We start from the raw sequence: 14,714 nt of genomic DNA, 5'->3' as shown, positions 1-14,714 counted from the left end.
GAATAAAATACTAATACGACTAAAAATGTACTAATAATATATTAATCTTACACTAATATGACTGATGATATGACTAATAATATGCTAATATTATACTAATACGATTAATACTAAACTAATAGAACTAATAATAATAATAATAATCTAATACTCCCGCTGTTTTCATATGTTTTTCTCAAATAAAATTTACGAATTCAAATATCAAACTTTGACTATGATTTCTCTTTCATCTATATGGAAAAACATATTTATGTGAGATCTTGATGGTTCGTCTCAATTTGAAAGGTATTCTTAGGGGTTGGGTGGCAAAAATTTATGAGTGACTAGAGCTTTTTTTGGGCTTAAAAGACAAAGATTAAAGTTTATGGTGGCGTGTTACACTATATGTTTTGAGCTACTCTTACAACAGACTATAAATTCTTTTCAAACAAAATGCTCAAATTCTCATCTATTATAACATATGTAAGGTGCATATCTCAGTGGGACTATCTCATGAAACAATTTGTGATATTTTTTAAAAAAATTTTGCGAAAACAAATATGATTAAATAGAATAATTTTTAAAAAAAATTAATATTTTATAAATTACTCGATAAATAATGGTATGACGTGGATGGATATACGGCGAAGCGCGCACATATGAGGCGGGTATGACCTTGTACCTACCGCCTAATTACTATTCATAACGAATATGAATTTTCATACTTCTACATATTTTTAAAAAAATAAAAAAAAATTCTCCCTTCTAATTATATGCGGGTGGAATGTAGAGAATTCTGAAGCTCTTGCAGCTAAATTTGGGACAAAACTTGCTCTTCGGCTTGGCGTCCCAAAATAACACCTGGAGGGCACCCTCACTGTCATTCGAATATTACTAAGGATGCAATTGGTTCTTCGCCTTTCTTTCTTATTTACGATAGAATTTCTGTTTTTGAGATAATTTTGATGATGTAAACTTTAGCTTTTTTAGGTGTAATGGAAATATCTTGGCTCATACCGTCGCTAGACGAGAGTAGAGTGATGCCAAAGAACGTGTCTACATAACTCCTTTTCCCCGCGGGCTTGGAATCTTGCTTAATCTTTGTGTCATTTGTTATTTTATCAAAATTCATGAAACGTAATGAGTATTTCAAAAATTGAATAATAAACTTGGATGCAATATTTGACAAATCAACATTGTAGTAAAATTTTTATAACATTTATTTTTTCACGCAGTTTAATGTATTAATTTAATTTTTAATATCTTTAATTATATATAATAAAAATTTAATATTAACAATCTATGCATTAACACAAATTAAACAAATTCTCACATAACTAATGCATAATTATTAATGTTGCAAATAATTTGTTACTGAGGAAATTTTATGAGTCATGCCATAAACAATAGTCCATTTTTTGGAGCTCAGACTGTTAGACCTACAACGACACTACTAAGCATTAAGCAATTTATAGCCTGGAAAGTTGAAAGTGGGAACAGGTTAGTTTTCCCTCTTCATTATTCACTTAACTTTCCTTAAATTTTCGAATCCCAGAAATTACAAACTCATAAATTAGTTTACACTCCCTTAAAACCCAATTAAGATTCAATCTTTTTGTTAAAGATGGTGTTGTCATTTATTTTACAGAGCAACAAAATCAATGGCAGAAAAGACCCAGATCGCCATCATTGGAGCAGGCACTTTTGTGAAGAATCAATACATCCCCAGATTATCAGAAATTTCTCATCTTGTTTCTGTCAAATATATTTGGAGCCGCTCTGAGGTATCCGTTACACATCTCCCATTTTTAATTCATTTACTCTTTTGAATTTTAATACTTGCAAGAGTACTCCATAAAGATCTAATCTTGTTTTTATCAAATAATGATTTTGATACTTGCTGGTATAAAGTATCGAAGGAATCGCTTAATTGCTAATTATCATTGTTAAATTTTCCCAATCTTTTGGAATTAAGGCATTGTTGTTCTGTATTCTGTAATATGTTTTTGATTTCTGGGGTCGTGAGTGTGACTGGCTTCAATCCCCTTATCTTGTTCCACAAGGGTATGTTATGCCGTCTTTCAACCTTCTCCGAACCCTGATCATGGCTTAGCTTTTTATAAGCTTGATATACTAGGTATGATGATGACGATGATTAAGATTTTAGTTTTGTGTGAAATGTGATTATAAAATTATAATGTGGATAGGAATCAGCTAGATCTGCAATGGAGGTAGCTAGTAGGAGTTTCCCAGATGTAGATTGTAAGTGGGGTGAAGCTGGTTTTGATGATATTATTAAGGATTCTTCGGTTGTTGGAGTTGCTATTGTTCTTGCTGCCCAAATTCAGGTCTTTCTTATACTCTTTTATAAGATGTTATCTTCTTGTATTGCCTTTTGATGATGATATGGTCATATGAATTAAACTATATTTTCATTTCATTGTGCCAATGCCACTAAAGTGAGTCTCGCCTAGGCAGGACTATACATTGTGAAGGATCGGATGATAAAAATATCGGTCTTTGTTTTTGTAGGGGTGTCTATAATGTACTCTTACCATCTGAGTTCTGTCGTATAAGCAGTGGCAGACCTATGTTGGGGCTTGGATGCTCAAACACCACCATAAATATTGAACATTTTAGGGCGGTTTGGATATCGGACAATGGAAAGACATTGTTTGATCACTTTTGCTGTCATTTAACTATTTGGTTTTATTCCTGAGTTCTTGCCTATAGTTAATTGTACTATGTGAAGTTTATATGTCGACGAAGTATTATGTAAAGTTATGTCTTAACAGACTTATCTGCTTGTCGACACATTGTTTAGGTGGATATAGCATTAAAACTACTCAAGGCAGGGAAGCATGTGATCCAAGGTAGTAATTTTTCCTTCGTGATAACAATCAAAACTTGTATCCCATATTATTCATGAAGAGACAAGCGAAAATCTGAAAATAAGACACATTGTCTCGAGTTTCTATATGAAGGGAATGATGCCTCCAACTAGCTGCTGTTGGCTTATAGCATAAAAAATTTTCAATAATTTTCTCTAAATTTTTTCATGACGGATTACTATGTTTTCTGCTACTTTCGTGTTGGTATCATGGGTCTTCGATGATCTGGTGGGTCGACAGAGAAACCAGCTGCAGCAAGTAAGTGAATTGTCTTTATTTCTCACTGTTTTGGCGATGTTCTTTCTCTTTTTTCTGTTTGATTGTCTATGGATCATAACATGCATTTCACTTTCAAGTTGCAAGTTATTGAAAGTTATAAAGATGCGTATTTTTTTTAAGAATTAGCAGTCACTATATCTCTCTTTAACGCAATTCGTGATAAATGTGAACAAATGAGGCTTTTGCGGGGGGCACTTTGGTTGTAATTCTTGGGATAAAGTTTGAAAGATTTTGGTAGTTACATTTTTAAATGTCATTCATCTGTGCAGATAATGCGGAGGCAGAACTAGCACTGTCAAATTACAATCTTATATGCCCTGGTATGCCCAGCAAACCAATCTGGGCTGTAGCAGAGAACTACAGATTTGAACCTGGTTTCATTGAGGTACATGATGTTCAACTTTGCCTGTAAGCTATTTGCTTTCTTTCGGGGGGGGGGGGGGGGGGGGATCAGGGGCGGATACAATGTGTGTTCGTTGATTTCAATTGACATCACTTAACTTTTGGAAAGCAACAAATAGTAGCAAAAGAGCAAAGTTAGATGAGTTCGTAGAAGAGATTTATTTTATACCAGAGGTCTGCGTTTGAACCCCCTATCCCTTCCATTATGTTTTTTTTTAGATTATGAAAGAAAGGAAAACAAAACCCAAAAACTCCATCGCTTCCTAGTCCCTTGCATCTCCTTGACTCTATTACGGAGGAATTAACAATGATTTTCTGTGTTGTTGCCATGGGTGGATCTATATAGGAGCCTAGGATAGCCCGTTCTACTCTTCATTTTTTTCTTCTAGTTTTGTTGTGTTATTGCTATTATTGCCATTGTTGTTGTGATTGATGCTCTTTTTGATTTTTACAACTCTCTGTGATTATAATTCAAACTAATCTTGTTGTGAAATGAAGTGGATACTAGAGATGAGTACATTAACTCATTTGCATAAATTAGTCTAGTATTGGTGCCATTTTGATGGTAAGGTTGTTTTTTAAATGTGAAAAGTGGAAATTTTAGTGTAAAGGGAAAGAAATTGGAAATTAGATTTGTGAGTTTTGTTGTTTGCCTCCCCTTTTTCTTGAGATTGAAGGAAGAATGAATGAGGGCACTATGTTCGAGTGTATGCAACTATATTTGTTAGAGTCTACTATTTTAAATGGTTTAGATTGTTGATTGCTTAAATTATTAATTTCTTTAAATAAAATAAGATTTTATGCTATTATACTTCTATTCAATTGCTCCAATTAAATTTTAGACCGATTAGGTTCTACTAATCTCTTCCGATGTATAAAAGGAATTTTGGAATTTTTTTCTATAAATTCCTTATGTATAATTATTTAGTTGACATTTTTTGTAGAAAGTTAAAAATGAAAATACTTAGAAGTTGGAAATTTTCACTAAACGTTGATTAATTTACTTAGTGGTAACTCAAAATTCTTATGACAGTTCCAGTTTTCAACAAAAAAAGAAAAATTTTGTGCCCAGCTTTACGAAAACTCGATGGGGACAATTAACTTAATAAAAATGTTGAATGTAAATTTTTTTGTTTAAATTGTTGACATCATTTGTCTAAATGAATACCTATTCGTTGTGCAGGGCAGAAAGCTAGTCGAAGAAATAGGAGATATGATGAGTGTCCAAGTTGTTGTGGAGGGATCAATGAATAGTTCTAACCCATATTTCTCAAGTTCTTGGAGGAGAAACTTCACTGTAAGTTTTTCTATCATAAGTGCAACATCCTGTTACCGAGGGCGAAACTAATCTGTTAGGGACAACTATTTTATGCTATAAGATTTTGTTAGGCGTATGTGTCGGAAAAAATAAATTTACAAATCGCATCATCTCAGAATGGCTTGCTGAAAATTAAAGTACGATAACAAGTAGCTCTAATTTTGACGTTGTCGAATTCATGATGAAAATTCAGTTATGCTTTTCCTTGGATGAACGGCAATCATGTGTCTTTCTTTGATGCTTAGCATTGCAGCATCTCCTATCCTTTGTGTTTTGTTAATGATGCCAACGTTTAAGTCGATTTGTTGAACTTTTTCTTACTGCCTTAGCATTGAAATCTGATTGAATACTATGCAACTGTGCATTACATGTTAAATCTTGTTTTTTGTTTCGCTGTGGCAGGGTGGTTTTATTCTAGATATGGGGGTTCATATGATTGCCGGACTAAGGATGGTAAGCAATTAACGGTTTTTCTCATCAACATCGTAAACTTCATGTTCCTTGGGTTTTTATATACATATTAACGATTGTACTCTCTGCATACAACAAATAAATTAGGTTGTTTGGTCAGACATGAGGGGTGTTTGGCAAACAACTAATAGCTGGTAGCTGATTTTATTGACTGGTTTGACCAGGTGATATTAAACCCGCTGGCCGCTGCTATGAGCATCTTGTTCAAAAACAGCTTATTCATAACAATAAGTTGTCTTAACCAACTAATTTACCAAACACTAGCATTGGATAGTTTGACCATCCAACATTCTATCTGTATTAAAATAAGCTAAAATTGCCTAATAAACTATTTTGCCAAACACCCCATAGTAATTTTGGGAAGATTATGTAAGACACTTGCTCATTAGATAGGAAGTTGAAATTCCCAAAAAGCCGTAGTTTGTTTCTATGCTTTTCTCAGCCAACATTTCTAGAGAAAACTTTATCTTCCTATGTTCATCCATGTAATATATGAAGCTTGATGAAGTAGCTCTTTATTTTCCCTTTAATACGAAGATCTGTTTTGTTCCGAGCAGCTTGTTGGGTGTGAAATGAAGTCAGTTTCAGCTTTGACAACTCATGTCGATACAACTTTGCCTCCGCCAGATAACATCTCCAGTACATTGTATGCTACACGACCACCAACTTTATTTGCCATTTTCTTCAAATCATAAAAACTTTGAACATTGTTTCCGATACCTTTGCAGTCAATTAGAGAACGGTTGCCCTGGCATTTTCGTGATGGCAGTATCAACTAGATCACCAAAGGTAAGTTGCAACACAAAAAACCAAACTAACTCGGATCATTTTTAAGCATCATTCCTCCATTAACTCATCACTGCACACCTCAGATATTCTGGCGAGTTGTCGGCTTAGAAGGAACTGTACAAGTTGAACGTGGCATCATTGACGGGAAGCATGGTTACTTGGTACGCTGAAATTCATAGTTCATCAGATCTTAGTTTATTTTCTCGAGTCGAAGAACTCTTTGACAGCATCCTCCTTTATGGGTATGGATTTCCGTCTTCCTTCCCTTGTCAGACCCTGATCATAGTTTCTATTAACGAGATACACCGGGTACGATGATGATGATGATGTTTGTTTGAATATGCAGAAAGTTGGCATTTGCTTATAATCGCCTCTGCTATTTCAGGTTTCTAAATTTGACATGGACGGACAATGCACAAGCTCGTTCCACCCGTTCAGTGGAGTAACGGAAGAACTCAAAACATTCTTGTATGATATTTCAGAGGTAAGTCCAAGAGTTAAATAAGCAAATCACTAATGCTCAGATTTTTTTAGTTTCGAGTTTCGACATAGCATTTTCGTTGGAAATTTTTTTTTTTAGTAGAACGAAAATTCGACTAGTTTTTCATTTTTCGACTTCTTGCATTAAAACCCACACTATGTTTAGGATTTAGTTCCTAAACAAATAAATGAAGTTTTCCTCATTATTATTCCCTTCCTTTCCCTTCCCCGTCCCTTCCTTTTCTTTTGGTCCTCCAAAAAAAGTGTCGGTAAGCAGAAGGAAAATGGCAACGATGAAATATTATGTCAAACCAAACACTTCAAATGAAAATTATGTTTAGTGTTGACAAACTTAAGGCGTTCAGTTTCAAAAAGGTCGACCGTTTCTTGCAGGTATCTGGCAACCACAAACCCGACCCTCGGTTGTCTTACGTTGAAGGCGCACGAGACGTGGCTATTTTGGAAGCAATGCTAGAGTCTGGAACAAAGCAAGGAGCTGTTGTGCCTGTCAAAAAATTCTAGTTAGAATAGAGAGATTCATGTTATAAATTGATTTGTTCTGCTTTAGAATTAGAATAAAATGTGGCAATACTTAGGTGCCTATTAAGGAACCAAACAGGCAAGCAATGCTGAGTTATTATGAACCAGGCAAACTTAGTCTAATTTTCATCAAAGAACAATTATTGATATGAAAGAACATTGAAGGATGGGAATAATGAAATATAGTTAAAAACAAGATTTTAGGAGAACACTTTTCTATAATATTAAACTTTCTTTTTAAGATAAATAAAGATTAACATAAGGTAGAATTCTCATAATTACATTTTCCACAAAGAAAAGATTTAAGTTTTAGTAGTAAATTGATACATTGGTGGAAGACGGAAGTGCTATATTACACAATTAAGAATTTATTAGATGATAGACTAGACTTACATATACTTGTTTTTTTAGAAAAAGTTAAATCATGAATTTTAAAAAATATTTATATAAAAGTGATTTCTTGAAAATTTTCAAAGCTTTTTTTTTTTTTCTCTTTGTTTTAATTGAATCTTGTCTTAATTAGTAAGTATCACTTTTTTCGAGTAATATTATTAATTTGATTTTCACCTAACTCTTTCAATTTCTCGGTTTACATTATACTCTAAAAAATAATGTTTATTTTCACCCTTAAAGTTGTTTTTGCATAATATTAACCTTACTCCAACAACAGCGTTCTTTTCTATGGTCTTACTCTTTTGTCTGTCCAACAAAATTCATGTTCCCAAATGCATAAAAAAACACCTTTTTTTTTTTGAAAGAATTTTTGTCATAGAAAACAACAAAAATCAGTAGTACTAGTAAATTTTAACTAGACTTGGTCTTCAACAAATTTTCTGTTTGTTTGAGTTGGTAAGCAACCCTTACTTCTGCCCATCAGCTTCATTTTTTCTCTTTATTAAAGACATAATTATTCCTTTTTTGAGGCTTTTCTTGGTTGATCCAAACACTTCTTTACTCCATTGTAAGTCTTAAGCAGTTAAGCTGAAATGCAGGTCTGCCTGTTTGTTCTGTTTCTGTAAGTATGCCATTTTCTTGTATCCTCTGTTCATAAGGTTTTTACATTCATATGATTCGCTAATTTCCTCGCAAATTGCGAATCGAAAAAGAAAATTATGATCAGTTTTAGGCTATTTTTTGGTTATTTTGAGCGATTCGCGAATTTGAAAAGAGAATTAGCCAGAAAATTATGTAAGAATGGGTTTTTAAAAAAACAACAAACTGATATTTTTTGTGTTGTAAAGGTGTAATAAAACCGCCATTTAGTTTGTATCAAGAAATATCTTTTAATTTCGACTGATATTTAGGCGTTACAAGAAAAGCATCTCACCGTTACCGCATCACCATTTCGTTATCACAATCAAGACTGTTATTGCACCTTTACTCCATTTCGTTACCGCAATCGCGACTATTTTACCGCATTTTTATTCTAGGTTCATACCCAACATGTATAAAAAAAATGTGGCTCAATTTCTGTTCAATGACTGATTATAAGAGATATTATAGTTATGGGGATATATTAATATATGACACGAGATGATATATATAACCCTTTAACGCTCTATATAAGAAGTTAAAATATAAATATTTGGTAAAAAGTAAGTATGTATTTTGCATTGAAATAATATTTCCCATATATATATATATATATATATATATATATAATCTAGTTTGCTAATTTTTGCCAGAACCCATCATACAGTTTAAAAGCATTGATTTTGTGTGTGTGTTTGTGTATGCAGGTGTTCATGATTGAGCACTGTTTAAGTGTTTGCTTCACTGAAACACTTCACTTTTGGTAAATTTTATTAGTCACTTTCTTCTTTAAAACCTTTGAGTTTGTCTGCCAGATTCTTACTTTTGACTGCTATCAATTATTCCTGGTGTGCATATTTTTCAGTTTGCTTGATCATCACTCTAATTACTTTTTTCAATATGCCAATTTTTTGATGTTTTATAGCCTAAATTACCCATTTCAGCTAAATTCTTACACAGAGAAAAACCCACATTTTGTTTTGTGAATTATAAGCACAAAGAAAAAAATGAAGGCAGTGGCAGTCCCTCCACAGGAGGAATTTGCCCTCAAGGAGACTTCTCCGGCCATTGGCGTGGCCGGTTTAGGTAGGGATAAGCTGACCTCTACCTATGACCTTGTTGAGCAAATGCAGTATTTGTATGTTCGAGTAGTCAAGGCAAAGGAATTGCCCGGAAAGGACGTAACCGGGAGTTGTGACCCTTATGTGGAAGTTAAGTTAGGGAACTATAAGGGAACAACTAGGCATTTTGAGAAGAACACTAAGCCCGAGTGGCATCAAGTGTTTGCATTCTCGAAAGAACGAATTCAATCTTCGATTGTCGAGATTTTGGTGAAAGATAAGGATGTTGTGAAGGATGATTTCATTGGGAGGGTTGTATTTGACTTGAATGAGGTTCCGAAGAGAGTCCCTCCGGATAGTCCTTTGGCTCCTCAATGGTATAGGCTTGAGGATCGTAAAGGGGATAAGGCGAAAGGGGAGCTTATGTTGGCGGTTTGGATGGGCACGCAAGGTGATGAGGCGTTCCCTGAGGCGTGGCATTCTGATGCGGCTTCTGTTGGTGGGGACACTGTGGGGAAAATCCGGTCTAAAGTGTACCTTTCGCCTAAGTTGTGGTATGTGAGGGTTAATGTTATTGAATGTCAGGATTTGGTGCCTAATGATAAAACCCGGTTTCCTGAAGTATTTGTTAAGGCAATGCTTGGAACTCAAGGTTTTAAGACTAAAATCTGCCCAGTTAAGACCCTGAACCCTATGTGGAACGAAGATCTGTTATTTGTAGCTGCCGAGCCTTTTGAAGAAGCCTTGGTGTTGAGTGTCGAAGATAGAGTTGGACCCGGGAAAGAAGAATCTCTAGGAAGATGTCTAATTCCTTTGCATATGTTGCAAAGAAGGTTGGACCATAAACCAGTGAACACGCGATGGTACAATCTCGAAAAGCATATGATTGTCGATGGTGAAAAGAAGGAAGCTAAGTTTGCTAGTCGGATTCATCTAAGGATTTGTTTGGATGGTGGTTATCATGTATTGGATGAATCTACCCATTACAGCAGTGATCTAAGGCCAACAGCCAAGCAGTTGTGGAAACCGAGCATTGGTATTTTAGAGCTCGGGATTCTAAGTGCTCATGGGCTTATGCCGATGAAGAACAAAGACGGAAGAGGGACAACTGATGCATACTGTGTGGCTAAGTATGGCCAAAAATGGGTTCGGACAAGAACCATCATCGACAGCTTTCATCCCAAATGGAACGAGCAATACACTTGGGAAGTATTTGATCCATGTACAGTCATTACAATCGGTGTTTTCGATAACTGTCATCTAAATGGAAATCCCGGAATGAGAGATTCAAGAATCGGTAAAGTAAGAGTTAGGCTTTCGACCCTCGAAGCTGATCGAGTCTACACACATGCATATCCTCTTATAGTGTTGCATCCTTCGGGAGTAAAGAAGATGGGTGAAGTTCAACTTGCTGTGAGGTTTTCTTGCTCGTCATGGATGAACATGTTGCATATGTATTCTCATCCATTGCTACCAAAAATGCATTACATTCATCCATTGTCGGTCATACAGCTCGATAGCTTGAGACACCAAGCGATTCATATCGTCTCCATGAGACTCAGCAGAGCGGAACCTCCTCTGAGAAAAGAGGTTGTCGAGTATATGTTAGATGTCGATTCGCATATGTGGAGTATGCGAAGGAGCAAAGCGAACTTCTTCCGAATCATGAACGTTTTAAGCGGAATGATAGCTGCTGGTCGATGGTTCGATCAAATTTGCAACTGGAAAAACCCGATTACTACAATCCTTATTCACATTCTCTTAATAATACTTATTGTATATCCCGAACTAATTCTGCCCACCATCTTTCTCTATCTTTTCATGATCGGAATTTGGAACTACCGATGGAGGCCTAGGCACCCACCTCATATGGACACTCGCCTTTCACACGCTGATGTGACTCACCCTGATGAGCTCGATGAGGAGTTTGATACGTTTCCTACATCTCGCGGAAATGAGATCATTAGGATGAGATATGATCGGCTGAGGAGCATTGCGGGGAGAATTCAGACGGTTGTAGGAGATTTGGCTACTCAAGGGGAGCGGTTTCAGTCACTCCTCAGCTGGAGAGATCCAAGAGCAACAGCATTGTTTGTTACTTTCTGTTTACTTGCCGCTATTGTGTTGTATATTACTCCGTTCAAAGTAATCATCCTCTTCTACGGCATCTATGTATTAAGGCATCCGAGATTCAGGAAAAGGCTTCCATCAGTTCCGATTAACTTCTTTCGAAGGCTACCTGCAAGAACCGACAGCATGCTGTGAAAACAGTTCATAATGTCATTACACCATTTCAGGCCCATGCAGCAAAATTAGAACTATCTAATTAACAGAAACTTAACTATGAATTACGATGATGATGTTCCAAATTTAGAAGGAAAGAATCCAACAGACATCTATGAAGTGTTTTTTACTTTTTTAGTTTTTTTACATGCTTTTGCTTTTTGTTGGGCATTTTGCAATGAATCCTCATGCACTACTCTATCTAGCTACTCCCATAAATCAATATCAAAAGGTTTCATTGTTCCAAGGTATCTTCATCTTTTTATAATTATCCATTTACCTTCAATATCTATGTAGTCAACCTTACATTATTGGGATTTGCAGTAAAAAGATGAATTATGTCAGAAACTACGTGCAAAAAATGACATTTTGTCAAAAATTACTTGGTACAAACAAATTATCAAAAACTGTCTAAAATCTAGTTCGGAAGATATCCAACTCTACGTTAAACAATGACTTGTGCCAGTCACCTTACTAACAAAAGTAATCTACAACCACAAGGGATGTAATTTTAGGATAGAGCCATAGAGAGAGTACAAATGAAAGTGATTTTGCTACATAACATAACAGGCCAAATACCAAACAATCTGGTTAGTTCTTTGTGCAAAATATCATTCCATTAAACAGTGGGTACAAACAAATATATGGCTCTACTTTTAACTTCACAAAGTTGCTTTGTCACTAGCATGGCAAAATCAGTCGCAAACACAGAAATTTTGATCGCGTTGTACTCAAACTGCGAACATAAAGAGTTTGATCAGATTGTTCAACAACTGCTTACAGTTCTAGTACTTGTACTAACATCGGAGATCAGTTTATTTTTTTGTATGCAGGGATAAAAGCTCAGCAACCAAAGCCTACGCCTTATCTTGGCCTTTTATCCCCGAGTGATTGCAAGACATTTCTCTAGCGCTTAATCTTGCAGAGGTGCTATCGAGAAATATACTGCAGGATTGCTCCTGTTTTCACAGCTGCATTTAAATAAAGTAAGAATGGTTATATTATGACGAAACAAATGAAAGAAAGAAATAGACAGAAAATAAACAGATAACACACACAGAGATTTAACGTGGTTTACCAACATTGTGTTAGTTACGTCTCCCTGGGTAGGGAGAGAAAAATTTATTAATATGTGTGGAGAAAAAAACAATACAGAATAGTAAGGTTAAGAGGAGTTTATATAGAATCCCTAGAAACCCTGAACATAGTAAAATAATACTTTAGAACACCTATACGTAACTGATTCAAATCCAGAATTAGAAACAGTCAAATAGTTAAAGGGCCAAGCTTCTTCAGACAGAGTTATACAGTAATCAACAATCTAATATGCCAAAACTAAACACCTACATAAGCAATGTTGAAAGTAAGCATGATTTGTTAATCAACTTGTTTCAATGGGATTTACAGCTATATGACCTCTCCATCCTTGGAAGGGAAGAAAGCTAAAACATGTATGCTTCGGTCTCTCTTGATATTCATGAAAAATGATGCAGTGCATGTAAATATCAATACAAAATGATGAAAACAAAATTCAGCAATTCGAGACATTCACATCACGAGAGTTCATAATTTCAGTCCCACTTGCAGGGCAGTCTATCTGATTCTCCTCATGATCACGCATATATACACTAGCAGATCGAAAAGGTGCACTTCACTCGAAATTCCTTACTTGAACAACTAATCCTAATCTCCATTTCAGTATATACTACATTCCCATTCTTCTTCACCAGCCTCAGAATGAAAATCAACGTGAGCATGGAAGGGCACAAATCTAGCATTACGCAATTACATTCTTGATTTCCACTTGCAGTAAATTTACCTTATGATCCAAAACAAAGTCTTAGTCATCCATTAACTCTCAACATTGTTAGCGCAAGTGCCAAATCACCCAATGTTGGAGTGATTTTGATCACATTGTTGTTCATTCCATGGCATACATTATCATTGATAAGGATAATGAGAATACAAGAGGGAAAGAGTGGCATGAAGTTGGTGCTTTAAGGAAGCTAAGAGGGGCTTGCAACAGAACCGCCTTGAACAAAACGTTGAGTGCCTTGCCTTGAACAACATAGTGTGCAGCAACAAACATCAGTGTGGATGGAGTGTGCTCGAACGAGCACATTGTGTCAAGCCTACTGATGCACTTCTTCGACTGTATTAGCATGTGTCAACTCCATTAAAGGAGGGACTTTTGAGCTTGATAATGTGAAATCAAGCATTGTGAGTACGTCATTAATGTATTGTTGAATGCTTAATGAAAAATAATCCCATTTGAGGGAGATATGTCCAAGACACCATTTATGTTGTTATGTGTGCTTTGTTCATCAAAGCATTGATTTTTTTTTTTCTTGTGTGTCTATACTCTGTCTTTTCTTCATCCTTCTACACTTCTTCTCACCATTGGAGGGTCCAAAACTCGTCCCTTTCAAACCTAATCATGATCTCCTTCAATAGCATGTTGAACGGGCAATGTTAGCTAGTCGTTTGTTTCAACAACAAAAGCTTGACTCTATCTTCAATACTTTCTTTTCATTATCTCCCTTCTCTACTAGCCTCAACATTCACTCACACAAACATCCAATATTGCAAAGAACACCCTTTTTCTCCAATCAAAATGCTTCTATATTATCATAATTCTAGACTAAAAATCCATCTCAATCACACCAAACCAAATGAATTTAACAAGCAGATACTACTATATCATATGAATAACAAAACTCAAAGAAAGATCATAACTTTATGCACATCAATCATTAAATGAATCAAAATCTCTCCTTTTTCATTTTTAGAGGAAATTTTGATTAAGGATGATCAACCAACAAAAACAAAAATGACATTAGCATGATACATCAGCAAAAACTTTACATCTACCAATCACCCAACAACCCAATTCAAAACAAATTATATGAAAAAAAAAAACCCTAAACTTACCAAGAGAAAGATCACAATTTCTTCACATCCAACCAAAAAGGCTTTTTGAATTGGGTGGTTAATAATCATGAATGATCATGATTGATCATCAGTTTGATGTTGAGAGATGCAAACAGAAAGAGAAAGACGAGCTTGTTGACATTGTGAACGCTTCAAAGAAGTACCACCGCTGGAACAAAGGGATCGAACAGCTTCAAGCTCAGATGGGCAAATAATACCAATAAGACAGTCGGCAAATGCGCGATTAAGGTGGCTACA

At 35.4% G+C, this 14,714-nt stretch overlaps 3 protein-coding genes across 4 annotated transcripts in view; 2 read left to right on the top strand and 1 right to left on the bottom strand.

The window, feature by feature from the left end:
• The first annotated feature begins 864 nt into the window (after positions 1–864).
• On the top strand, positions 865–7,316 carry LOC130828749 (uncharacterized protein YMR315W). 2 transcript variants are annotated; one of them, XM_057694715.1, is made up of 14 exons: positions 865–888; positions 1,409–1,479; positions 1,628–1,763; positions 2,187–2,327; positions 2,804–2,852; positions 3,111–3,128; positions 3,419–3,534; positions 4,735–4,848; positions 5,272–5,322; positions 5,898–5,986; positions 6,069–6,129; positions 6,213–6,290; positions 6,515–6,613; positions 7,003–7,316. In XM_057694715.1, the coding sequence occupies exons 1-14, from the start codon at positions 880–882 to the stop codon at positions 7,129–7,131; spliced, it is 1,161 nt and encodes a 386-aa protein (XP_057550698.1). In that variant the 5' UTR covers positions 865–879; the 3' UTR covers positions 7,132–7,316. The 2 variants fall into 2 exon arrangements, with proteins under 2 accessions (XP_057550698.1, XP_057550697.1); XM_057694714.1 differs by lacking the exon at positions 865–888 and having other exon boundaries at positions 1,333–1,479.
• A 161-nt stretch (positions 7,317–7,477) lies between these two features.
• LOC130828748 (multiple C2 domain and transmembrane region protein 5) lies at positions 7,478–11,776 on the top strand. Its single transcript, XM_057694713.1, has 2 exons — positions 7,478–8,164; positions 8,889–11,776. Exon 2 carries the CDS (start codon positions 9,189–9,191, stop codon positions 11,505–11,507), a length of 2,319 nt encoding a protein of 772 aa, XP_057550696.1. The 5' UTR covers positions 7,478–8,164; positions 8,889–9,188; the 3' UTR covers positions 11,508–11,776.
• The window catches only part of LOC130828750 (uncharacterized), a 3,263-nt gene continuing 197 nt past the window's right edge, over positions 11,649–14,714 (bottom strand). The window contains exons 1-2 of the mRNA XM_057694716.1: positions 14,457–14,714; positions 11,649–12,496 (exon numbers count right to left, since the gene is read on the bottom strand). The exon at positions 14,457–14,714 is cut by the window's right edge and continues 197 nt beyond it. Of these exons, the coding sequence (XP_057550699.1) occupies positions 14,532–14,714 (183 nt within the window). The 3' untranslated portion in view covers positions 11,649–12,496; positions 14,457–14,531. The remainder of the gene's footprint in view (positions 12,497–14,456) is intronic.

This window comes from Amaranthus tricolor, chromosome 12 (assembly GCF_026212465.1).
Source record: "Amaranthus tricolor cultivar Red isolate AtriRed21 chromosome 12, ASM2621246v1, whole genome shotgun sequence".
In the NCBI taxonomy this organism is placed as follows: domain Eukaryota; kingdom Viridiplantae; phylum Streptophyta; class Magnoliopsida; order Caryophyllales; family Amaranthaceae; genus Amaranthus; species Amaranthus tricolor.
The sequence above is the reverse complement of the archived record's forward strand: the minus strand, read 5'-3'. Positions and strand labels throughout refer to the sequence as shown.